The following is a 20,826-nucleotide window of genomic DNA, read 5'->3' as shown; positions in this document are numbered from 1 at the left end:
TTGGAGAAAGTACGACTGTCGGTCTTTGAGTCCACCACGTCGGAATTCGTTGACGCAAAAGCAATTAGTAAACAAAACTCGGGCACTAACTGTCAATAAAACTCGTAATTGCCTTTCTGGAGGGTACTTCCACTCGTTCTAATGTGCGTTTGTTTCATTTTAACCATCGGCGGGAATGCACACAGCACTAATAGTGTTGCTTCGTAACCGAGCCGCCGAGTGTGTGCAATAACTGCTGCCGACACCAGGGTGCGCAGCCTCTCGAGCACGTGACCCAAGCACACGCCGCATTGGCCTCGCGAACCGCGCGCCGTGGGGCAGTTTGGCACGCCTCGCGCCGGGTAGGAGCGGTTGCGGCGACCGACATTGGCTTTTTTTCCTTCAAAATTTGCGGCGCGGCCCGGGTCCAGTCTACAAGAGGACCGCCATGTTCAGGAGGAAGAAGGAGTCCGTCGAAGCCCAGAAGGCCAAGGATGCGTGAGTTGAGATCGCCCTTCTGCGCGTATTCTTTCAGCGCGAGATGCCAGCGCTGTGCTTTGAGCTGCCCTTCGAATATCGTGGCCCCAAGCCTCTTCACCGCACTCATGTCCGGCCGCGTCTTTCTGTGCATTGCAGATGTGTAGCTTTTTTTGGCGGACAGGTTCGCTGTGCCTGTTTTCGACTGAGTGTGTTGACTGATAGGCGCCATGGTGCTTGATCTCGTCAAATGTTCTCTGGTGGCAGTAGGGGCCACGCGTTTGCAAGCAAGAAGGTCCGATGGAGCATATGGTTAGCACTTATGATTATGTGACCTCATATGTGGCTACTTGTATTTTATGTGGCCCTGCTCAACAAGGTATAGCGACTGCAGCCTCAACGCTCCTCGTGAAATAGCTATTAGGTTGCCAGCCACTAAGGCCAAAAAAGGAACGCGCTTATCAAATGGTATACGATGAGTGGACATCAGTACAGCTTAAACAAACTGTCAGCATCTTTTGTTAAGCGTGTTCGGGTTCGTTCCGCCTTACGGTGTCCAACGGATAATACTTCGAGCGCGAACGTTGCAAGGTAAAATAATTGACTGAAAACTATAGTCTCTTCACGATCTTCCGATAACCACTACTGCTCTGATCACGACGTTTTAATAAGTTGCGTCAGTCAAGTGATCATAAAATGCAGGCTGCTTAAAAATTGTTGGTTTGTGAAGTTTCCTGGCCCAAAGGATCAGCAAACATAAAACTGCACGAAGAAGATGGGGCGGGAGGAGAACACAAAGACGCACACACAGAGCGCAGATTTTAGCCTGGGCCGGAGCAGCGAAGATCATCTGGATTTCAGGCGGTACAAGCTTTCGCTTGGGGCAACAGGCCAAGACACTGAACTTGCATCTTGACAAGGCAGTCAGGTTCACGTAGGTGATTGCGGCTTCTTCCTTGTTCTTGGGAGGTAGAGCAGAGCCCGGGATAGAAGATATGTACTGAAGTAAGACATGATGTTGTGCTAGTTGGTTCGTAGGATCAGCAAATATAAAACTGGGCGAAAGAAGATCGGGCGGGAGGAGAACACAGACACACACACAAAGTTCCCGTCCCACCTTCTTCGCGCAGTTTTATATTTGCTGATTCTATGAACCAACTAGCCTAATATCATCTCTTACTTGCTGGCCCTTTTTCACGGCCCGATATGTCATTGCGTGACAGTATTTCGCCACTGAGAAAAGTGTGGTTATAAGCTGTGGCACACTGATGGTGAATATTGCTAATAGTTCGAACCTGCAGTATATGAAATGCTGGACACATGCCATCGACAGCTAGGATCAGGAAGCTCTATGTTTCTTCTTTTTTTTTTTTTGCTCGCGAAAGTAGCACCGAGCTTTCTGCGAACAAGTTGCTCTCGAAGCGCTTGCTTGATGTCGACTACGCGCAACCCAACGGTCTCGTTCTGTGCATTGCTCCGAAGCAGGAATTCGATGTCTCTGTGCTATAGTGCCTCATCAGAACTCTGCGACAGAAGTATGAACGATGATATGAGCGTCATAGCTTTATGACACATCGGCGCATCCGTTTATCCCTTGACACTAAACCGACGTTTTGGGCTAGTCGGCGTAGCATTTTTTGCAAAGGAAGCGCTGACTTTGACAGAATTGGATGCAGCGACGACGGGCAGAACGAGCGGTTACTTTCAACTGTTTTATTTTTCAGGCGAGAAAAGCTGGAAAATAAAACAGTTGAAATTAAGCGCTCGTTCTGTTTGTCGTTCTGTTCGTCGTCTCTGTGCTCCAGGCCGTTCTGTCCAAGTTTGCGCTTCCACTGAAAAAATAAATAAAAAAAAATCCCCTGGCATTCTACATTGTTTGTTACATGGTGCTGAAAGTCCTGCAGCTCCTATTGGGCTATGAGAGACGGCGCAGTGGAGATCTCCGGATTAATTTCTGCCACCTGGCATTGTTTATTGCGCACTGAAATCGCACAGCGCACTTGTGTCTTCTACCTTTCTCATCCTGCGTTTTCTTGCTCGGAAGGACCTAGACAGCTGAAAACGCAGAGATTGGTTGGTTGGTTGGTTTATTGGGGTTTAACGTCCAAAAGCAACTCAGGCTATGAGAGACGCCGTAGTGACGGGCTCCGGAAATTTCGACCACCTGGGGTTCTTTAACGTGCACTGACATCGCACAGTATACGGGCCTCTAGAATTTCGCATTCATCGAAACTCGGCCGCCGCAGCAGAGATCGAACCCGCGTCTTTCGGGTCAGCAGACGAGCGCCGTAACCACTGAGACAAGCGCACAGAGCCTGCGGCAGTCTGCGCACTGTTTTGAGTGTTCTATTAAAATGAAAAAAAAAAAAAAAGTCAGGACTCGAATTCAGTTCGCGTTTAGAACCAAATAATTTCAATATGTATAAACAACAATACGACCGTTGTCATATCACACGGTACGCAGCCGCGCAGTGGCCTCTGATATTCACATACCTACCAAAAATTTCGTCCACCGCCGCTGTTCATTTCGGCAACACTATCCCGTACGCACGCATTAGGAAAGTCATGCTGTAACGGCGCGAAAGATTGGGACCAAGAACTAGACAAGACACACAGCGCGCGTGTTTGTCTTTTTTCGTTCTTGGTCCCCGTCTTTCGCGCCGTTACAGTATGACACAGTCAAACAACTCGCCCAGCTTTTTGTCCTCCAGCAGCGAGGCGTAGAATTACAGAATGACACGTACACTGCCATTATCATGATTGTTTTCGACTGCAATCATAGAAGCGGGAAAATATGTACCATCGAGGACAAAAAATTCTATAGTCGGATTAAACTCAATAACGAAGCGGCTTCTCCCCCTCAAACGACACTCTTCCAACCAAAGGCGTCGGTCGATTTTCATGACCCTGCTAGTGTGACAGTTCAGCGAGTGGCATATGAAAGAGTACAGTGCCCTCCCTGTATTGTCATTGTCATGCTATCAGGGTCATGAGAATAGGCTGACGTCATTGTCTGGAATAGGGCTCGCTTCATTCTTGAATTATATCCCACTATAGCACGCTCGGGAAACGATTTAGGCTCATGGTCGCCATGTTTGTCACTGGTCGCATCTTTTTACTACCACAGATTAAAGAACGTGAGTTTGAACCCCACAGGTGGAATCTAAGTCCGGCGGATCATAATTAAGTCACTGGAGGTGATGCCAGCTACTCCGCGCCGCCGCGGTGGCTCAGTGGTTATGGCGCTCGGCTTATGAGATATATAAGATACCTTGTGATGACTGCGACTCCGCCTACATCGGTGAGACAGGGAATTCGCCAAGGCGGCTAAAAGAGCACCGCAATGATGTCGCCAGGAGCCGGACCGCGTCAAACGCTGTGGCAGAACACGCGCAAAAAGAAGGGCATGAAATCGCTTGGGATGACGTAGAAATCGTTGCTACCGAAAGGAGCCTCTCAGCACGGCTGCACCTGGAATCACTGATCATACAGTTAACGCCAAACACTATCAACAGGACTAAGGGGAATCTTTACCCGGCTTACGCAAAACCATTACGTCGACTTTTCAACGCTTCTTAAGCTGCTTCTTACTCGGCCGGTTCTTCATTCTGAACAAGGAACCCGTAGGGGTTCCGAAACGTCAGCTAACTGTTTTTTGACAACTGGTCAGTGACCCAAGACTTGTTCATCCATGCTACCTGACCAGATGGCGTTCCGTCAAACCCTGGATTACACTGACCCTAAAGACGCGGGTTCGATCCCGGCCGCGGCGGTCGAATTTCAATGGAGACGAAATTCTAGAGGCCCGTGTACTGTGCGATGTCAGTGCACATTAAAGAACCCCAAGTAGTCGAAATTTCTGGAGCCCTTCACCACAGCGTCCCTACGGCCTCCATGAGTCGATTTGAGACGTTAAGCCCCCATAAACTAAACTAAACTAAACTAAACTAAACTAAACTAAACTAAACTAAACTAAACTAAACTAAACTAAACCAGCCTCCCGCTTAGGCTCGAGGAGACGAGGAAGCGGTGGCAAGCACGATCTCAGTAGAACGCATTATGGCCACCGATTTCAGCGGACCCGGCCTCGGAAGCGCCTGGCCTCACAACCTGCAGTAAATGTGGCCGCCGTTGCCACAGTGCTATGTATACTCAGTTTCATACATCAGGTGCAACGCTGTGAAAGGTATGGAAGTAGTCCGCATGAAAGAATAAGGGAGGCGGGTTAATCCGCGCTTGTGTAGCTGAGTGGTCTAAGGCACGAGAAAGGGACAGCATGCCGTCAGCAATAAGAGCGCACTTCATCCAGCTCATGACAAATGTATTACTTGTATCAGGCAAAGGATTTACTGTTTCTCGGGCCTAACATTCCTTTCAGGCGGGAAAAGAAAAAGCTGGCGCTGTTCCTCACACCAAATCCTCCGACCCCGCCCCTCAAGAAGCGATCCGGAAGGTGAGCAGCACGCCACACCTTTTTGTAATACTATATATAGTCATACCGTGGACACATTGCTTGTCCATGTAGGAAGATGACTGTTGAATATCGTTGTCGGAAACTCAGACAATATTACCCAGAAGTAACCATCTTTCTGCATATTGTATCACATAAAGGCTTACTTAAACTGAAATCGTAGATACATACCTGGAATTCATACCAGCACTTAGCCAAATGGTCAACTCTGATCTGTCACATGAGAGTGCACCGCTGCGCTCGGCGATACCCGTAATGCACTGCTCTCTGAATTCCCTGTAACTGCATGTGCTCTGTGTTAATTGAGTTTGGGCTGGGAAGCGACGCCTTCTCCTATCTGGAACAATTTGATTGCTCTCTCCGGCAGTCTTACAGCGGAGTTCATTTCGTTTCAACAAACGCACATTTCGAAAATCATCATTCTGCTCGAAAGAGAAACTTCTAACGACACGAGTAATCGCGAACTGGAGTTGAATCGCCAGAATTTCGGGTCGTGCATAAGAACACCCAGCGCACATTTTTCGAATTAATTTATCATTATACTCTAAATTAAATTCACATCGAGAGCAAGGAATGTGGAAAAATCTGCTCATTAAAGGTGTTGTGCATCGCGTATCTGCCAAGCTGTACACCCCCCTTTCCCCTGTTTGCGTTTCGTCGATGGCTCGAGTGATAGCCATTCTACTCAGCCTTTTCCCCGAAACCCCCTTTCCACCATTCGCTATATATTGGCCTGTGCTGCCAGAATAAACGGTTCAGTCCCCGCCAGCCGTGTCTGCCTCTGCTTGCCTCCGGCTGGGCGCTGGCGGTATATCAAAAGGGATGAAAGATTTACTCCTGCAAGAAAATTATGTACGACTCACACATGTACTCTTGGGGACCCGGGTGCAACCACCGCGCGTGCGACCCTGATTTTCCCTACAGAAAGAATTTTTTTTTTCTTTAATGAGGATATTTTCCCCTTTTCGTTATTCTGGATGTGAATTTAAAGTATAATGCTGGACTAATTCTAAAAGGGCGCGGTGAGCATTCTCATGCACGACTCGAAATTCCATTGATTCAACCCCATTTCAGCATTTAGCGTCGTATTGCAAACGAGTTATTTTTCATTAACATTTCCGCCCTTTTACGTTTCGTTTTTCGAGAATTTTTGAGGCTGGTTAAGGTCCAACGGTCGACTTCATGGCTGTACCCACCGGTCCGAGTCTATTTAGTGTAAAAAAAGGCATCACCGCCGTCCCCCGTTTGAAATTTGCATTTACACACGCTCGTCGCCTTTGCACGTGCCAGTATCCCGTTCTCCAATAATTAAAACAAGATCACTCAACGGACGCATCGGTTCTTTTTTCATATCTGATCAGCATCGCACGAGCGAACCCATTAGGGTACACTAATCGTCAGGACTGGCAAGTCTGAAGGGACTCGCCGCTTTGATCTACGCCGAATTCCTCATTCGCGGAGCTGCTCTTCCCATTCAAGCAGGGGATTTACCAAGCTGTTACTCCGCGAACGAAATTGCGAACGCATCTCTCCGTCGATGGAATTCTCGCGTTTCCCCGGACTCGATCGCACACGCAGCGACGAAAAGGCCGTCTGCTGGTGGCTGTAAAGTGCGGGGATTTCCTCGACGAGATCGTTTCCCTCAATGGACACGACGGCAGTGGGCTAATAAATGGGCACGCTCGAAATATTAGATGGCTCTTATTGCGTAGACGCATACTGCGAGAGCACAGCTAGAGTATCTAATTGTTTCATTTCTTTTTTTTTTGTTATTCGCATGCATTTTGTAATAAGTATGCGTCTATGCACTGCTACGCAGTGAAACGTGCGTGTTATACAGATAATATCGCTCCCTTACGCTAGATGACCTTTCCCGGCTCATTAGCTAATGTCTCTGAATAAAAATTAGCGCTGTATGAACTCACGCTTAGTTATCGATAGAAAAAAAAATTACAAAGGCTGGCTTTCGCGCGCCCGTATTTAGTTTCTTTTTAGGTCGGAGATTTAAACTTTTTGTTCAGCACAATATCCTGAGTCTTGAAGTAACAAGACTGTCTCGAGTGCTTTGCTAGTCGGCTCCACATGCCTGCTCGGGAGTGCCCTGTTTGCCGAACTCCCCGAGTCCTTTCAGCAGCGGCCTAATGGACGGACATAGAAATAAATGTGTGGGCGTACGAAGGAAGGAAATGCGATCCTCGAGGACCAATCTCCCGCGCTTTTTTCTGGCTTTTTGGGAAGCTGGAGTACAAAGAGTACTGAGGCGCTCCCGGGACTCCATTAGCGTGCCGTGCGCACAGGGCACGCGGTTTCCATTGATGCAGTCATGCGATACCCTCGAACGCAGTGCGCTCAGGCGTATGGTCGGCGGCGCAGGGGATATGCCCGGACGATGAATCAAACAGCAGCGGTGTCCTCTTTCGCTTGTGAACTCGAAAAGTGCACGGTTTCGGCGTCCCCCGTACGCCACTCTTCAAGGATGTAAAGTCTACAAAGTTACGCGTTATGGTCCTCGCGTTTTCGCTATTTTATTTATTTATTTATTTATTTACAAATACTGCTAATCCCAATTGGGATTGTGGCAGGCTAAAGGTGTGATTAGGACAATAAAATCTTTCCAGTGAACTGTTATCCTTTCAGTCTTCGAGCGTTAATTAAAAGTGAATAGCAGTATAACAGTAGCAAGATAGTGTCGTATTCTGTTTCAATTTACTTGGAAACCGTGGCCACCCATAACCTGAGTTCACAATTTTCCCTCTTCCTTTGGCCATTTTAAAGCGGATTTCTGCTGGTGGCATGAAACATTTCCAAGGAATTCGTCATTGTTATGGTTTGCCGAACAGTAAGCGCTCCAGGTTGTGATTGTTTCTTTTTTATTTTCTTCTCTTTCAGGCAGCCTTTGAAACAAGGCAACGCGGTTATTCCCCGTGGGATGGAGTAAGCAAGCAAAAACAATGTCTGGCCTTCATTAGCTACGATACAAAAATGGTGGAAGGAGAGCGCTTGACTCAATTCGTAATTCGTAGTTGTAACAAACTGATCATTAGACATAAAAGCCAAGTAGTGCTCATTTGTAATGCTAAGAAGCAGCGAAATTTCAGAGCTTTCCTGATATCTGTCCATCACAGTAAACTTGTATGAACGCATCCGCAGTTAAAGCAACTGTTTGAATTGCCGCTGTAGCTTTACTAGCTTTTTTTTGTCCTTGCCAGAGCCTTCTGCTTTTCGAACCAGAAGCTGTCGTTTATCATATTATAATATTTAACTCACCTTAACTTTTTTTTATCTTGGAGATAGTCCTCGTTTACGTATTTTATGGGGTCAGAATATATTTCAACAGTAAATACCAGTTATGCGCTAGCAGAAAGTTCTTGGTCCAGCTTTCTGTACGTGCACCAAAAGGCATGAATGGACGAAATTTGCAATTTAAATATTTCCCACACTGTCCATATTGCCCATTTCCATAAATGTACGCAGTTCGCTTAAAACTGGTGAACACAGAGTAGGCTACTTGCAGCATATGTGGACAGCTAGGAGAAGAAATTGCTTCTGGCTTAGTTGATATTTACGCTGAAGACTTACTTTTTACTTTATGGATGAAGACATGTGAAGCGAGAGTACAGCAGAGGCGGTAATACGCAGCTAGCTATGCATTCAAAAACTACACGTAGCATATGCATTCTCTTATATGCCGCAATATCGGGCAAACAAAATGAGTTGGTAGAAAGAAAGAACAGTGCTCTTAGAGTGTGATGGCAGCCGGTGAAGACGCCGAAAAAATGGTACCAAAATGCAATAGCACAGTGACAGTTTTTAAAAACTCGAAAAAAAAACCTAAATCTACAGTGTGATTGACACTTGCGATACCTCGTTTTTTTTTTGTTCTGTTGAAATACACTTCGATCTTCCGTTAGCGTAGATCGAGAATACATCTCCTGGGTAAATGCGGAATTACTCCAGTGACAACTTCTCCTATTGTATCCATATTCTCGCCTTCAGTTGACGTTATCTGTCTAAATTATGCACGACGACCACACATTTTTGTCCTATCTATAACTAGGTAGGCTCTCAATACCTCCTTTCTCTCTCTCTCTCTCTGTCGATAGGCGCCAGCTTCTATTTGTCCTCATCCTCTAGTTTTTTTTGTTTGTTTTTTTCACTTCAGGATAATGTACAAAGGTGACCTTTCGTGCTCTTTAAAGGCACGTTAGACAACGCTCGCCATGCTTGAGCGAAAACCAATGGTCTGAGATCTAAGAATAAAGCCGGTAAAGTGACTGCCGTTGCGGCGTATCTCTGCTATTTTTTTACTTTTCGTCGAAGCATACTATGGCTATCCCATGAGTATTCATAGCTCTGAGGCTTCTTGGCAGCGTGCTAATGCAAGCAATGCAGTGAGCAAGTCTAGCCGCATGGTTTTCATCTGCCTGTATAGAGCACTCAGATTAGCGACAAATAATGATTAAAGGTGCACTGAAGAGGAATCTGAACTTGTCTTTTTGCCGCGGGAACTAGATCTACACGTTCCTAGCATTCTTAGAAACTGCGACTTATTGCCCTGTATGGCCCATTTCCCAAATTAAATCGAATTAACGGCCGGCTCCCGCCCTTTTTTTTTAATTCTGCCTCGTACGGTGGGCGGAGTCGACCAACGCGTGGAGTGCATTTCACCCAGTCCCGTGGCGGCTTGCCGCTCTGCCATCGGCGGAGTAATACGTAGTAGTCCGTAGTAGGAAATAGTCCGCGCGTATTTTTATTTCTGCGGGCTTATTTTGCGGCTATATTATCTGCGAATGAAACTATTTATTTATGGAAACCTAAAAGACAAAATAAAGCGAAAGCAAAGCCTCCACGGAGCTGGCTGAAAGGAACTTCACGCGTTGGTCGACTCCGCCCATCGTACGAGGCAGAATTAAAAACAAAGGGCGGGAGCCGGACGTTAATTCGATTTAATTAGGGAAATCGGCCATACAGGGCAATAAGTTTCAGTTTCTAAGAATGCTAGGAACGTGTAGATCGAGTTCCCGCGGCAAAAAGACAAGTTCAGAATCCTCTTCAGTGCACCTTTAAGTGAAGCTTCCAACCGATTACAATATTCGCCATTCCGACATGCATGATTTTTTTTTAATTCGTTAGCATTAGAACGCCCACTACTGACAAAAGTGCCCGGCGTTGGCGTGTGAACAAAGGGAGAGGAGAGAGAGAGAGAGAGGGGAAAGAGAAAACGTTAGGGAGAGGGTGAGAGGCGACGGCTGGCGGATGGGGGAGATTAGAAAGGGGCTGGGGTACGGTGTGTCACACTGATTGCTGGATTGCATCGGGAGAGTCGAGTGCGACAACGTGCAACGGCGTGTTGCACGTTGTTTCGATCACGCCAGCTGCACACTCAATCTGAATCTGCCAGTAACGGCGGCCGCTCTGTACGGAGGCTTATGCTAATGCTAACATATACTGTGCCGCATGAATCGCATTGATTGTCGTCTGTGATTTTTTTTTATTGCAGAGAGGAATACCCGAACGAAACAGAGTCCTCGTCTGAAAGGTATGCCCATCGCCGTGTATGGTTCTGTTAAAGAATGAAAACGCAGTGCTCGTTTCTGTTTCTCTCGTTTAAAGTTCGTCTGCCAGCACTGACAGCAGCACAAGGTAAGCGGCCGTTTCGTATTTATGCCCACAGAAAAACCGAACAGCGAGGCTCCTGTCGAACAATCTCTAAAGTGACAGACGCCGCTAAAAAAAACCGTTGTTGGTTTTTCTCGAAGCAGTCAGAAATTTGAAGTTTTTGTCGCGTTAGCTAGGTTTCGAGAAGCTGATCTAGGCATACCTAATACCGTTTGTTTCTCAACAAAATGGTCTTGAATCTCAAAGAATACCTCTTTTGCTGCACTTGCAACAGTGCCCTTTTCGCGTTCGCATGTTTTCGGCGGTTATTTGCGTCATTTAACAAGTCACTGCTGCACTTGCAACAGTGGCAAGTGCAGCAGTGACATGTTAAATGACGCAAATAACCGCCGAAAACATGCGAACGCGAAAAGGGCACTTTTGTCTAGTCCGTAGCTATGCGCCAGCAAGCCTCTGGATATTCTATAGAACGACAGAACACCGTTCCCACCTTGAAATTGGGCCTGAAGTACCCATCGCAAACAGGTCAGTCACCCGAAAGGCGAGTTTCCTTACGGTGCTTAGTGCTACTTAGTCTGCTACCCTGCTTAGTTTCTAGCGATACGCGCGGTGCTGTGTGGCCATGTCTTGATGTCAGGAGAAGAGGTTGCAATGGATCAAGTGTCCGGTTCGAGTTAACAACTGCAAAAGTGCAATCTCCGTTGCCTGGTTTCTGCCAGTATACCTAACGTCCATACTTCCCTTCTACAGCGGTTCGAGCTCTGAGAAAAGGTGAGCGCCTGTCTTCACCTCTTACTTCGTTTGACTTTCATTGCAGGAGCGGGCACGAAATGTACACAGAGTAGTAGACTTCCCGCAACTTTTGGCGCGGAATTTAGGTTAGCTGCTCGCTGTACGCTCAAAGTTCGAGTTCAGTAATGCTCGATTTGATTGTTCTAGCACATGGCCAAGTCCTTTCTGCGTTTTTTTTTTTTTGGGGGGGGGGGGGGGCATTGACCAGCGTAATGATTGTTGAGAGCAAATACTTTTTTTTTTAACCCGCTAGCCATATTTCGTGATCAGCAAGTATCTAAAATGCGTCGTCCTCCCTTTATTTTTCGTCAGTGCAAACTCAGTGTTGCGACTGGTCCATTTTAGTAACAATGACGTTACACTGACGATGCAGGCTACATATGTACTTACCCCCCATGCAAAAAAAAAAAAACTTAACGTCCACAATTTTCTTCCTCATCATATTTACGTGGCAGTAAACGTCACTTAGACCAGACATTACAACACTCAGTGCGCGCTGAACGCTCCGTAAGGCTAAGCAAGAGAAACTGACTGTATAGAAGCTTACATGAGCGTGGAGTTGCCGCGGCTGACCAGTCTAAAAATGCAATTGAGAAAAGTGGGGATATGTTTGACAGAACTCAGCTCACTGCAACTGTCAGGTAGTTTTCCCGGTACTTGCTTGCAAGGCTTATTTTTAGCAAGTGCTGCGAAAATGTTGTTACAGTTCGCATACTCATGCCCTCCATTTATTCCTTTTTTTTCTTAGCTCCTAGAAGAGTACGAAGGCAACTACACTTCTCAGTGGTTCTCACGTTATCTCTGCAAACAGTAGTCACAAAAAAAAAAACTCTTCCTCAAAGGCAAAGATGAGAGGGCCAACAGAAGCATTGGTAGCTTTCGTATCCTGAAAGTCTTTTAGTATTCGATTTTCTATCCTTCAGACAGGGGACTGCTGCAGAGGGCAGAGGTTGCTATTTGTGCACCTGAACGGAGGTTTGAAAGCCACCATTAATCAATCAATCAATCAATCAATCAATCAATCAATCAATCAATCAATCAATCAATCAATCAATCAATCAATCAATCAATCAATCAATCAATCAATCAATCAATCAATCAATCAATCAATCAATCTTTATTTTACATTTTTAGTACAAATAAAAATGCAGGGAGTGGGGACAAAAAGCTGCTCTGAGGCAAGCTTGACTGGGTCCCCACCCCCTTTACATGGCAGTTTGTGCAGCAGTTATGCATGAAATTTGGAATATTTGAAAGAGAACAATTCACAGCACATGCGATTTTCGCGCAGGAAATGAATAATGTTACAAATGCAGTCTTTTTACAATATAAAAAAATACAACAAAATGCAACAAACACTCGCGTGATAGCAGACCTGAAAAATGACAATGTTAATAAAACAAACTCGCCTGAATATAAGGGAAAAGAAATAGTAAAGACAAATGGACACAACTACAGTACTCTGGGATGAAATGACGTGTTAAAAAAGCTGTTTTTGGTTATGAAGATGGTTGACACTGTTAAACGCCATGAAACTGGTTGATGAAATGAAGTCTTATATTACATTTAGTGGCTGTTTGCAGGTCGATTTCCATCATTAATGATTTGTTCAATAATCTCGGAAGGCGATTTTCGACGCTATCTACCCCGTGTGTTAGCCTGGTGAATGGCACGTGCCATGTTCCTTTATTCCGAAATACATACCCCCTGTCAGGAAGGCTTTTTAAGCTACATAAAGACAAAAATGCATTGTTATTAGTTTTTAAGCTATGTTTATATCTCATCGACAGGTTAAAGTCATATAATGTTAGAAAGGGTATCATTTTGTATTCATAATAGGTATTATGTAATGGGCTTTCACTTGGAATGTTGACTACGTGACGAAGGGCTTTCTTCTGCAGAGAAAAAATCTTATTTATGTTTTCTTTTGATGTTGTGCCCCATACAAGTCCGCAGTAATTTAGTTGAGCATAGAACAAGGCGTTATATATTCATAGCTTAAATTTCAGTGGTAAAATATAACGAAGCCTCCAGAGTACTCCTGATATTTTGGCAAGATTGGTTAATATATGCTGCACGTGTGAGTTCCATGACAAGTGCTGATGAAATGTCACACCAAGTGTCTTTGCTTCTGAAACCACTTCAATATGATTATTGCCGATATGAATGTTAAAGTTGTAGATAATTGGCTTTTGATAGGGTGTAAATAGCACAGCTTTGGTTTTTGCACTGTTGATCTGTAGGGAATTTCTATTGCTCCATTCGTATAAGTTTTGTAGTGTCAAATTTACGTTATTGCACAAATCACTGGGATTATCTGACTGAACAAAAATACTTGTGTCATCGGCATAAACAATAAGTTGTGATTTCTCGGCTATATTCCCTATATCATTTATATACAAGTTAAAAAGCTGTGGCCCCAATATGCTGCCCTGAGGAACGCCTGCATTCAAGTTCATTAGAGAAGAAAAATTGTTATTTATAGCAACGCATTGTTTTCTGTTTGAAAGATATGACTTGAGAAATTCCAAGGCAATGCCTCGAAACCCATAAAATTCTAATTTTGCTATCAGCGTTTGGTGATTTAAGCTGTCGAATGCTTTTGTGAAATCTATGAAAATGCCCATTATTAATTTCTTATCCAAAAATGACTTAAGGATGATTTCTTTTTGTGTTAGTAAGGTTAACTCTGTGGACATACCTTTCCGGAAGCCAAACTGGAAAGGGGAAATTAATGAATGCTTATTGCAGAATGAGTCCAGCCTCAGCAATACTAACTTCTCAAGCGGTTTTGAGAGAACGGGAAGGACAGATATGGGGCGATAGTTTGAAAATGCGTTTTTATCGCCTGATTTATAAATAACAGTCACTTTAGCACGTTTCATGCTATCGGGAAATACACCTGATGACAAACATAAGTTGTATATGTTATTGAGCACAGGCAAAATGTAGTCTAAGACAAACTTGATCGGTGTAATTCTAAGACCATCAATATCTCTTGTGTTGCTATTGCTTAGTGATGTAAAGGCCGAACGTATTTCATTCTCAGATGTTGGATAAAAAAAAGCGGTATGTTCGTTACGATTACGCAAGTAGCTCGTCACACGTTCATCATGACTACTTTTTACTAAGTTAACAAAATAGGAGTTAAATGCGTCTGCGAGTTGAAGGCCCTCGAGAGTTTTTCCGTTTTGTGTTACTTGAATATCGTCGTTTCTCGATTTATTGCGGTTCATGCTGGTATTTAGAGCAAGCCATAGCTCATCGGTGCGATTTCTGTACTTTTTAAAATTAGCGAGGTCTGCTGGGTTCCTATTTTTTATGAATTGCGCATACATGGATGTCTTCTTACGGATCATAACAAGGCATTCGGCCGTAATCCAAGGCTTCCGTATTTTTTTAGGTTTTTTAACATTTTTAATTTTGCTGGAGGTAGGGGCTTTAAAAGTTAACAGGTTAAAGGATGACCCGTCAGGTCATCCTTTAAAAAAAATTGAGGCTGGAGGCGGTAACTTAAGCCTTTGCGTGGCAGTAAAAACGGCGCTTCCTGTATTTGACTCATAGAGTGTTTGATTTAATATTTCCTTATCGTACGGTACCCAATATATATCTGTTAGCTTGCCTCTGAACATTGGAAAATTCGAGATTTTCACCGCTCATCAGAGCCAAAATAAAACTGCACCACATGTGTACTCAAACACAGCTACAGCCGACGCGTTGTGTTAGTCAAATTGTCGCTCCTGCCAACAACGGTGCTCCGCGAAGACACGGAGTAAACGCTTATAAGACTAATTTACACGAGAGTGCCGTCCGCTGTGTGCGCGCATTCATGTAAGTGCCTGCTGGAAGTTGTCACGACTCTGCACTTCATGAGAACTTCCCGACTGTCACCTAGCGAAGAAGCTCCAGCCCAGTCACCATCCCCGGACTCCAGCCCCGAAGCCAAAGAACAGGTTCAATCGCCGTTCACCCCCAGAATCAAGCCCCAAGAAAGGTAAGTGTCCTCGAACGCTTTGAACCAATTACTTATATACTATATAGATGGCTTTCACGTGACGTCAGGGGCGCCATGGTGGAGCAACCCGCATAACTTCCACCAGACTTCAGTGGGGCATGTGGTGATAAAGGAATCAAGACTGTTGAACAGACTTTCGCTGTTTCCCTGTTCCACCATCATGGCGGCCAGTTGACGTCGGTGCAAGTTGCCTATAACTGGCTCCAAAGTGACTCACGAACTCTATAAGCCATTCGTATAAGCCATTCGTGGCTTATACGGTGCTGACAGGCACAAACAGGTCAGGAGGGGAAGGCTTAAATGTACTCCTGTTGCTTCCAAAATGGCAGCCGTGGCGAATGGTGAGCGGGTGAGCCCGCGTGCCTCGCAGAGGGGCGGAAATATGTGCGATGTGTTACGCACGCTGTTTTTGAACCCGATTGCAAATCAGACAGGAGTAAATGATTTTTAAAATTAGCAAACGTGTTCAGCAGGGCTAATCGCGGGATATCGTGCAGTAGCACTAGTTAAGGTTTGTAATGATGAGGAAGTTAGAGCGCAAAAAAACAAAGACAAAGTGGAGACGTGGACGGGACAAGCGCTTGTCCCGTCCACGTCTCCACTTTGTTTTTTTTTTGCGCTCTAACTTCCTCATCATGAACTACCAACAGGCCCCAATTTCTACTCTGCTAAGGTTTGTACTTCAGCTCCTTACGTGCTGCGAATGCGAAGGCATACTTTGACCTATAGGCCTTTACACTGAGTGCATTTGACTTTGTCCTTTACCCTGAAGGCATTTACCTTAAGACTTCACCCAGGCCTTCATCCAGGTGAAGGTTTGCCAGGTGTACACACATGGCAGGATGCCCACAACCCGATGGGCAGGTGGGCCGCCTGCCACAAAGCAGACGTTAGGGACGTACTTTCGCGCGCAGTATGACTTGTAACGCGCCACCTAGAGGGCGCGCGCATCGAGGCACCCTAGCGCCACCGCCTCCGCAGCGCCCTGGCGGCCGAGCTCACAACGATAAAGCGAAACAAAAAGGAGAGAGTTCTACCATTCCACAGATGCACGTCGACCCGGAGCCCTGCCCTATCCTCCTCTCTCGCGAAGTAGATCGTTCATTTAAGCGATGAGTGGGCGCGCCGATGAGCGCTCTTGCAGTGCCCTAGCTCAGGGGCGACGCGCGTCTACAGAATGGCCAAACCCTTGCCCTTTTGAAGCGAAAAGCTTCACTAGGCTCCACACCGCGCTTCGCGTGAGTCACACTACAGATTTGCCACAGCTGCGCATGCGCGAAACCGAGTCACATCACGCGGAGCGCAGGTGGCCGCTGCTGCCGCAGCCGTCGTCGCCGCCCCGCGCTGCCTGACCTTTCGCCGCCGCCGCGCGCTACTGCGTATGTGCGCCGCCGCTTCTCCTCCTCGCCACCGTTCGACCTTTCACCGCAGCCATGTACAGTGCGCATTTGGTTTGGTTTGGTTTATGGGGTTTAACGTCCCAAAGCGACTAAGGCTATGAGAGACGCCGTAGTGGAGGGCTCCGGGAATTTCGACCACCTGGGGTTCTTTAACGTGCACTGACATCGCACAGTACACGGGCCTCTTGAATTTCTCCTCCAAAGAAATTCAACCGCCGCGGCCGGGATCGAACCCGCGTCTTTCGGGTCAGCAGCCGAGCACCATAACCACTGAGCCACCGCGGCGGCCAGAGTGCGCATTTCAAAGGAGCGGTATATAAGGCGCGCTTGCCCATAGTACAGGCGCAGACACTCGCCATGGAAGAAGAAGAAGCAACAGTCAGACGGCGCAGAAACACCGATCCGGAAGTGGTAGCTTGGGAGTTGACTGAAAAGCAGCGAGAGCTTTTCGCTTCGAGATATCCAGGCTTAACCTTAGCTAAGCCACAGCCAATTTTTTTTTCGCGCACGTCACATGCTTCGCTATGAGCTCCCCACCCCCAGCGCTCTACGGCACGCTTCTGAGTCCTGAGCGTTGCAAGTCATACTGCGTGCGATCGTACGTCCGTATGTATAGCCTATAGTAGTGCTCCACTAAAATCATTTGGCTTAGTACTGCGGCTTCATGCGTACCATCCACCCTTATTATAGCCTGGAGATCTATGACGCGGGACTACATGAAATGCCATAATTGCACTGTTATTGTAGCGCCCCTGGCACTAAAAGACGCTTAGTGGAGGGGAGTAGATCGTGTGCTTTGGAAAATCTACGGCGACGCATTTACGAAGCGTAGTATACGTGCGCTGCTAACTTAAAATTGGGCCGACTCGCTCCGAGCACAAGTATTGTAAACAAAAAAAAAAGGGCATCCGATAGCAACGCTTCCACTTACAAGCTGTAAATTTGACTGCATTCGGCGTCACATATGCTGTTTTAATCGACCGGTCCATCTTGTTGCCTCTGTACCTTTAAAAAATAAGCAACCAGGCAATACGAAATTCTTTTCGACATGTGGTTGGCTTCGGTGGATTTGGTTTCTGAAGTGAAAGGTTTTCGTAGTTGTTGAAAACATGACAAGCCACTGCGCATGGCCGGTGTTATCGGCAAGTTTCCGCATTTAATGTAGCGGGCTCTTGTTGGCCGCCGTCGAAATCGTGCCGTAATTTTTTTTGTCTTGTTCTTCCCGCTTAAATTTTTTCAGAATGTTTTAGCCCACATAATGAACGTACCGCTCTAACTTTCAGGTATAGTTTGGGAAAAAGTGCGCCCATTATGCGACTGAATACGGTACACATTAGAAAAAGAAAAGGTGCTGTGGGGAGGGGGGGGGGATGGGGCGGAGAGCAGCGGTAGCTGCACACACACTTGCGTACAGTATCGACTGTCGCGGAGGCAGTAATTTAGTTATACCATCGCCTGTAGAGTTGCATCCGTAAGGAGGTCTCACCTGTATCCAACAATCATTAGATCACACAAAAGAGCAGGGAAGTTCCCCTTCAAAAGTTGTCTTAGCTGCAGAGGTCTGTTTGTGCCCGTGTGTGCGTTTAAACTCTATAGTTGCAATGAATTCCAAATTTCGTTCGATTGTTCGAAGAAGCCAACTATAGTCTATAAGCCCGCCAAAACTAGCCCGCCAAAACGTGTTAACGCAACTTATAGTCTATAAGTGCAAGTAAATGCGCCGGAAAATGTGAACGATGTCCGCTATAGATGAAGTGTAAAAAGTAGTCACAATACTTGCATCACCTTGTTCGGTCGCTTTAAACTGCTTGAATTAAAGGCTTCAGTTTAACCCACATACCAGAACGTTCGGCAAAATACAGCACACGTGTTTAACGCGAGATTAAGGGAATACCTCAGTTTCAGACATGGGAACATTATGTTAACATCCTCAGGTGGACGTTGATTTTCTTGTACGTCAAGTTCGCAGGCACTGATCAACGAGCTTTGCTTGCAGCTTACATTAAGCTAGTTCATTGACACTGGGCCGTAGCAAGGTGACGGTGATCCTCACAGCCGCAACGTTTTGTTTTCTCGCAACGCCAGTCGGGAGGTGGTATACGTACTGTCGAACCCAGGCCTGCAGGCGTCAGCTTCAAGCAACGTCCCGAAGAAATCAAATCTAAAAAAAACCACAAAGTAAGTACGCAGATATGTAACTTGTTCAAAACAGATCGACGAAACTCCCCTCATACCACTGTGCGGGTGCGCTGACGCTGGCCTCTGTCCGGCCTTGTTCAAGGGTACTCACGGGCGTCGCGAGCTGAGACCCCCCGACTTCATCAGTTTTCGGTTCAGTACATCACCTTTTGACGCGATAGCGTTATAGGGCCCGTCTTCCAGAACATCCGGCGCCGACGTTGTCGGCGTAGTGAGCGAAAAATCACAAGCATGACTCTGGCAGACGGTGCCCAGAGAGAAACTTAACGAGGCAGGTGGGGTGTACCTAGGTCACGTGACCTTGCACCGCCATCACAGCCTGGTCACCGGATAGTGAGGGAACTGCCCACCGTGGCAGGTGGCAGTTAAATTGATTATTGGTCGCTAGGCAAGAGCAACATGGGTCGCACAAAGCCCACCGCTGGGAGCACCTGCCATCGCAGGGCTCTGGCGCATCGCTTAACCAATTGCACCACTGCATCAGGAGGAGTATGAGGACTCCCAGGGATCTATGGGTGCGTTCCAATTCTCTAGACGTCCGACAAGACGTCTAGTGTGACGTCTAGGAAGCCGTCTACATGTCTAGATATTGGAACGTGTCTACTTCACGCGCCACCTTGCGGCATATAAACTGAACTAAAATTTGGGAATAGTTGCACTCCTATGTTCTTAAAAATTCTTAATAAAACAAGTTAAAAACGCGCTTTTAGTAGTTTGCTAGTTCTTATTTTATTTTTTTTTTCTGCAATAATGGTGCGTTCATCGCTACCGCTTCAGCAGACGATCTCACCTGCATAGCAGACGATCTCACACGCACGATTTCCTCTCGCTCGATTCACAAATATAATCGTAGGTCCACAAAGACGGCTTTATTTGCCACCAGTTCCTATAAAAATCAACTTAACGGAATGACTGACACTTGAAAGATGGTGCGTCTCCGGGCTCCAGTGCCCGCCAAGAGCACGGCTCACTCAGCTCTGACTGCACCAACTGCTCCGCCATCTTTAGACAGGAAGTTAGCCTGCATCGATGTGGACTTCGGCGAAGTAGTCTTCTTGGACGGCTTCGTGAAAATTGGAACGAGTCTCAAAATGGCCGCTGTCCGGCAAGACGTCTAAGTAGACGTCTACTTGGGAGTATTGGAACGCACCCTATGAATGTTGAGTGGGACCTTCTGCATAAATGGGAATAACCCAATACGCTATCGTGTCCATACCCTTAAGGTGCAGAAAGTGTCCCCTCCAATTTTTTCTTTCTTCCTTTCTCTTTTTTTCTTTCCCACCTCTTTTTCTTATTTCTTTGATTTTGCCTCAAGGGTAAGCGTTACATACATGATGACAAAAAAAAAAGCACCAGCCTTGCCCTTCAATGTCTGTGTAAGCTTACCCTTCCGGCAATTACCGCTTACAATCGCCAAGGACTCGCGTACTATTGTGAAGGTGAACGCACATAAGCAACCTATATTAACGATGCGTGCATCTACTTCTTTCATTGGTGGGGAAAAAATGGCTGTGGCTTAGCTTGGTTAAGCCCGGTAATTGCGAAAGCAATATCCGTAGCTACGCCATGGTTAGCTGGTGGTGGTGCTGTTCCGGAGTTTCTTGGGCACGTCTGTGCCGTTTAGTCGTGTTCCGGCGTTCTGCACTGGAGAGAGATACGCTACTCATTGCAGTATCGCTATCCATGGCGTTTAGCATACTCAAAGTCAGGACGCTCTTCCATAACTTCTTCAGTAGATTCTGCCGTTGTGGCTGCACGTTGCCGCTGTGCTAGGGATACACTGCTCACTTCTGTATCGTCATCCATGGCGTTGAGCATACTCATAAGAGTAGGACGTTCTTCCATAGCTTCTTCCACAGAGGCTGTACGTTGTC

At 46.3% G+C, this 20,826-nt stretch overlaps 1 protein-coding gene across 1 annotated transcript in view; it reads left to right on the top strand.

The window, feature by feature from the left end:
- Nucleotides 1-427: 427 nt before the first annotated feature.
- The window catches only part of LOC149341016 (uncharacterized), a 29,508-nt gene continuing 9,109 nt past the window's right edge, over nt 428-20,826 (top strand). Inside the window, exons 1-8 of the mRNA XM_089551219.1 lie at nt 428-477; nt 4,835-4,909; nt 7,817-7,861; nt 10,428-10,466; nt 10,541-10,570; nt 11,297-11,317; nt 15,234-15,332; nt 18,839-18,931. Coding sequence (XP_089407345.1) covers nt 428-477; nt 4,835-4,909; nt 7,817-7,861; nt 10,428-10,466; nt 10,541-10,570; nt 11,297-11,317; nt 15,234-15,332; nt 18,839-18,931 — 452 coding nt within the window. The remainder of the gene's footprint in view (nt 478-4,834; nt 4,910-7,816; nt 7,862-10,427; nt 10,467-10,540; nt 10,571-11,296; nt 11,318-15,233; nt 15,333-18,838; nt 18,932-20,826) is intronic.

The sequence above is a fragment of the Amblyomma mixtum genome, chromosome 6, assembly GCF_055824585.1.
Source record: "Amblyomma mixtum isolate Tamu chromosome 6, ASM5582458v1, whole genome shotgun sequence".
Lineage (NCBI taxonomy): Eukaryota > Metazoa > Arthropoda > Arachnida > Ixodida > Ixodidae > Amblyomma > Amblyomma mixtum.
This window is presented reverse-complemented; position numbering and strand designations above follow the sequence as displayed.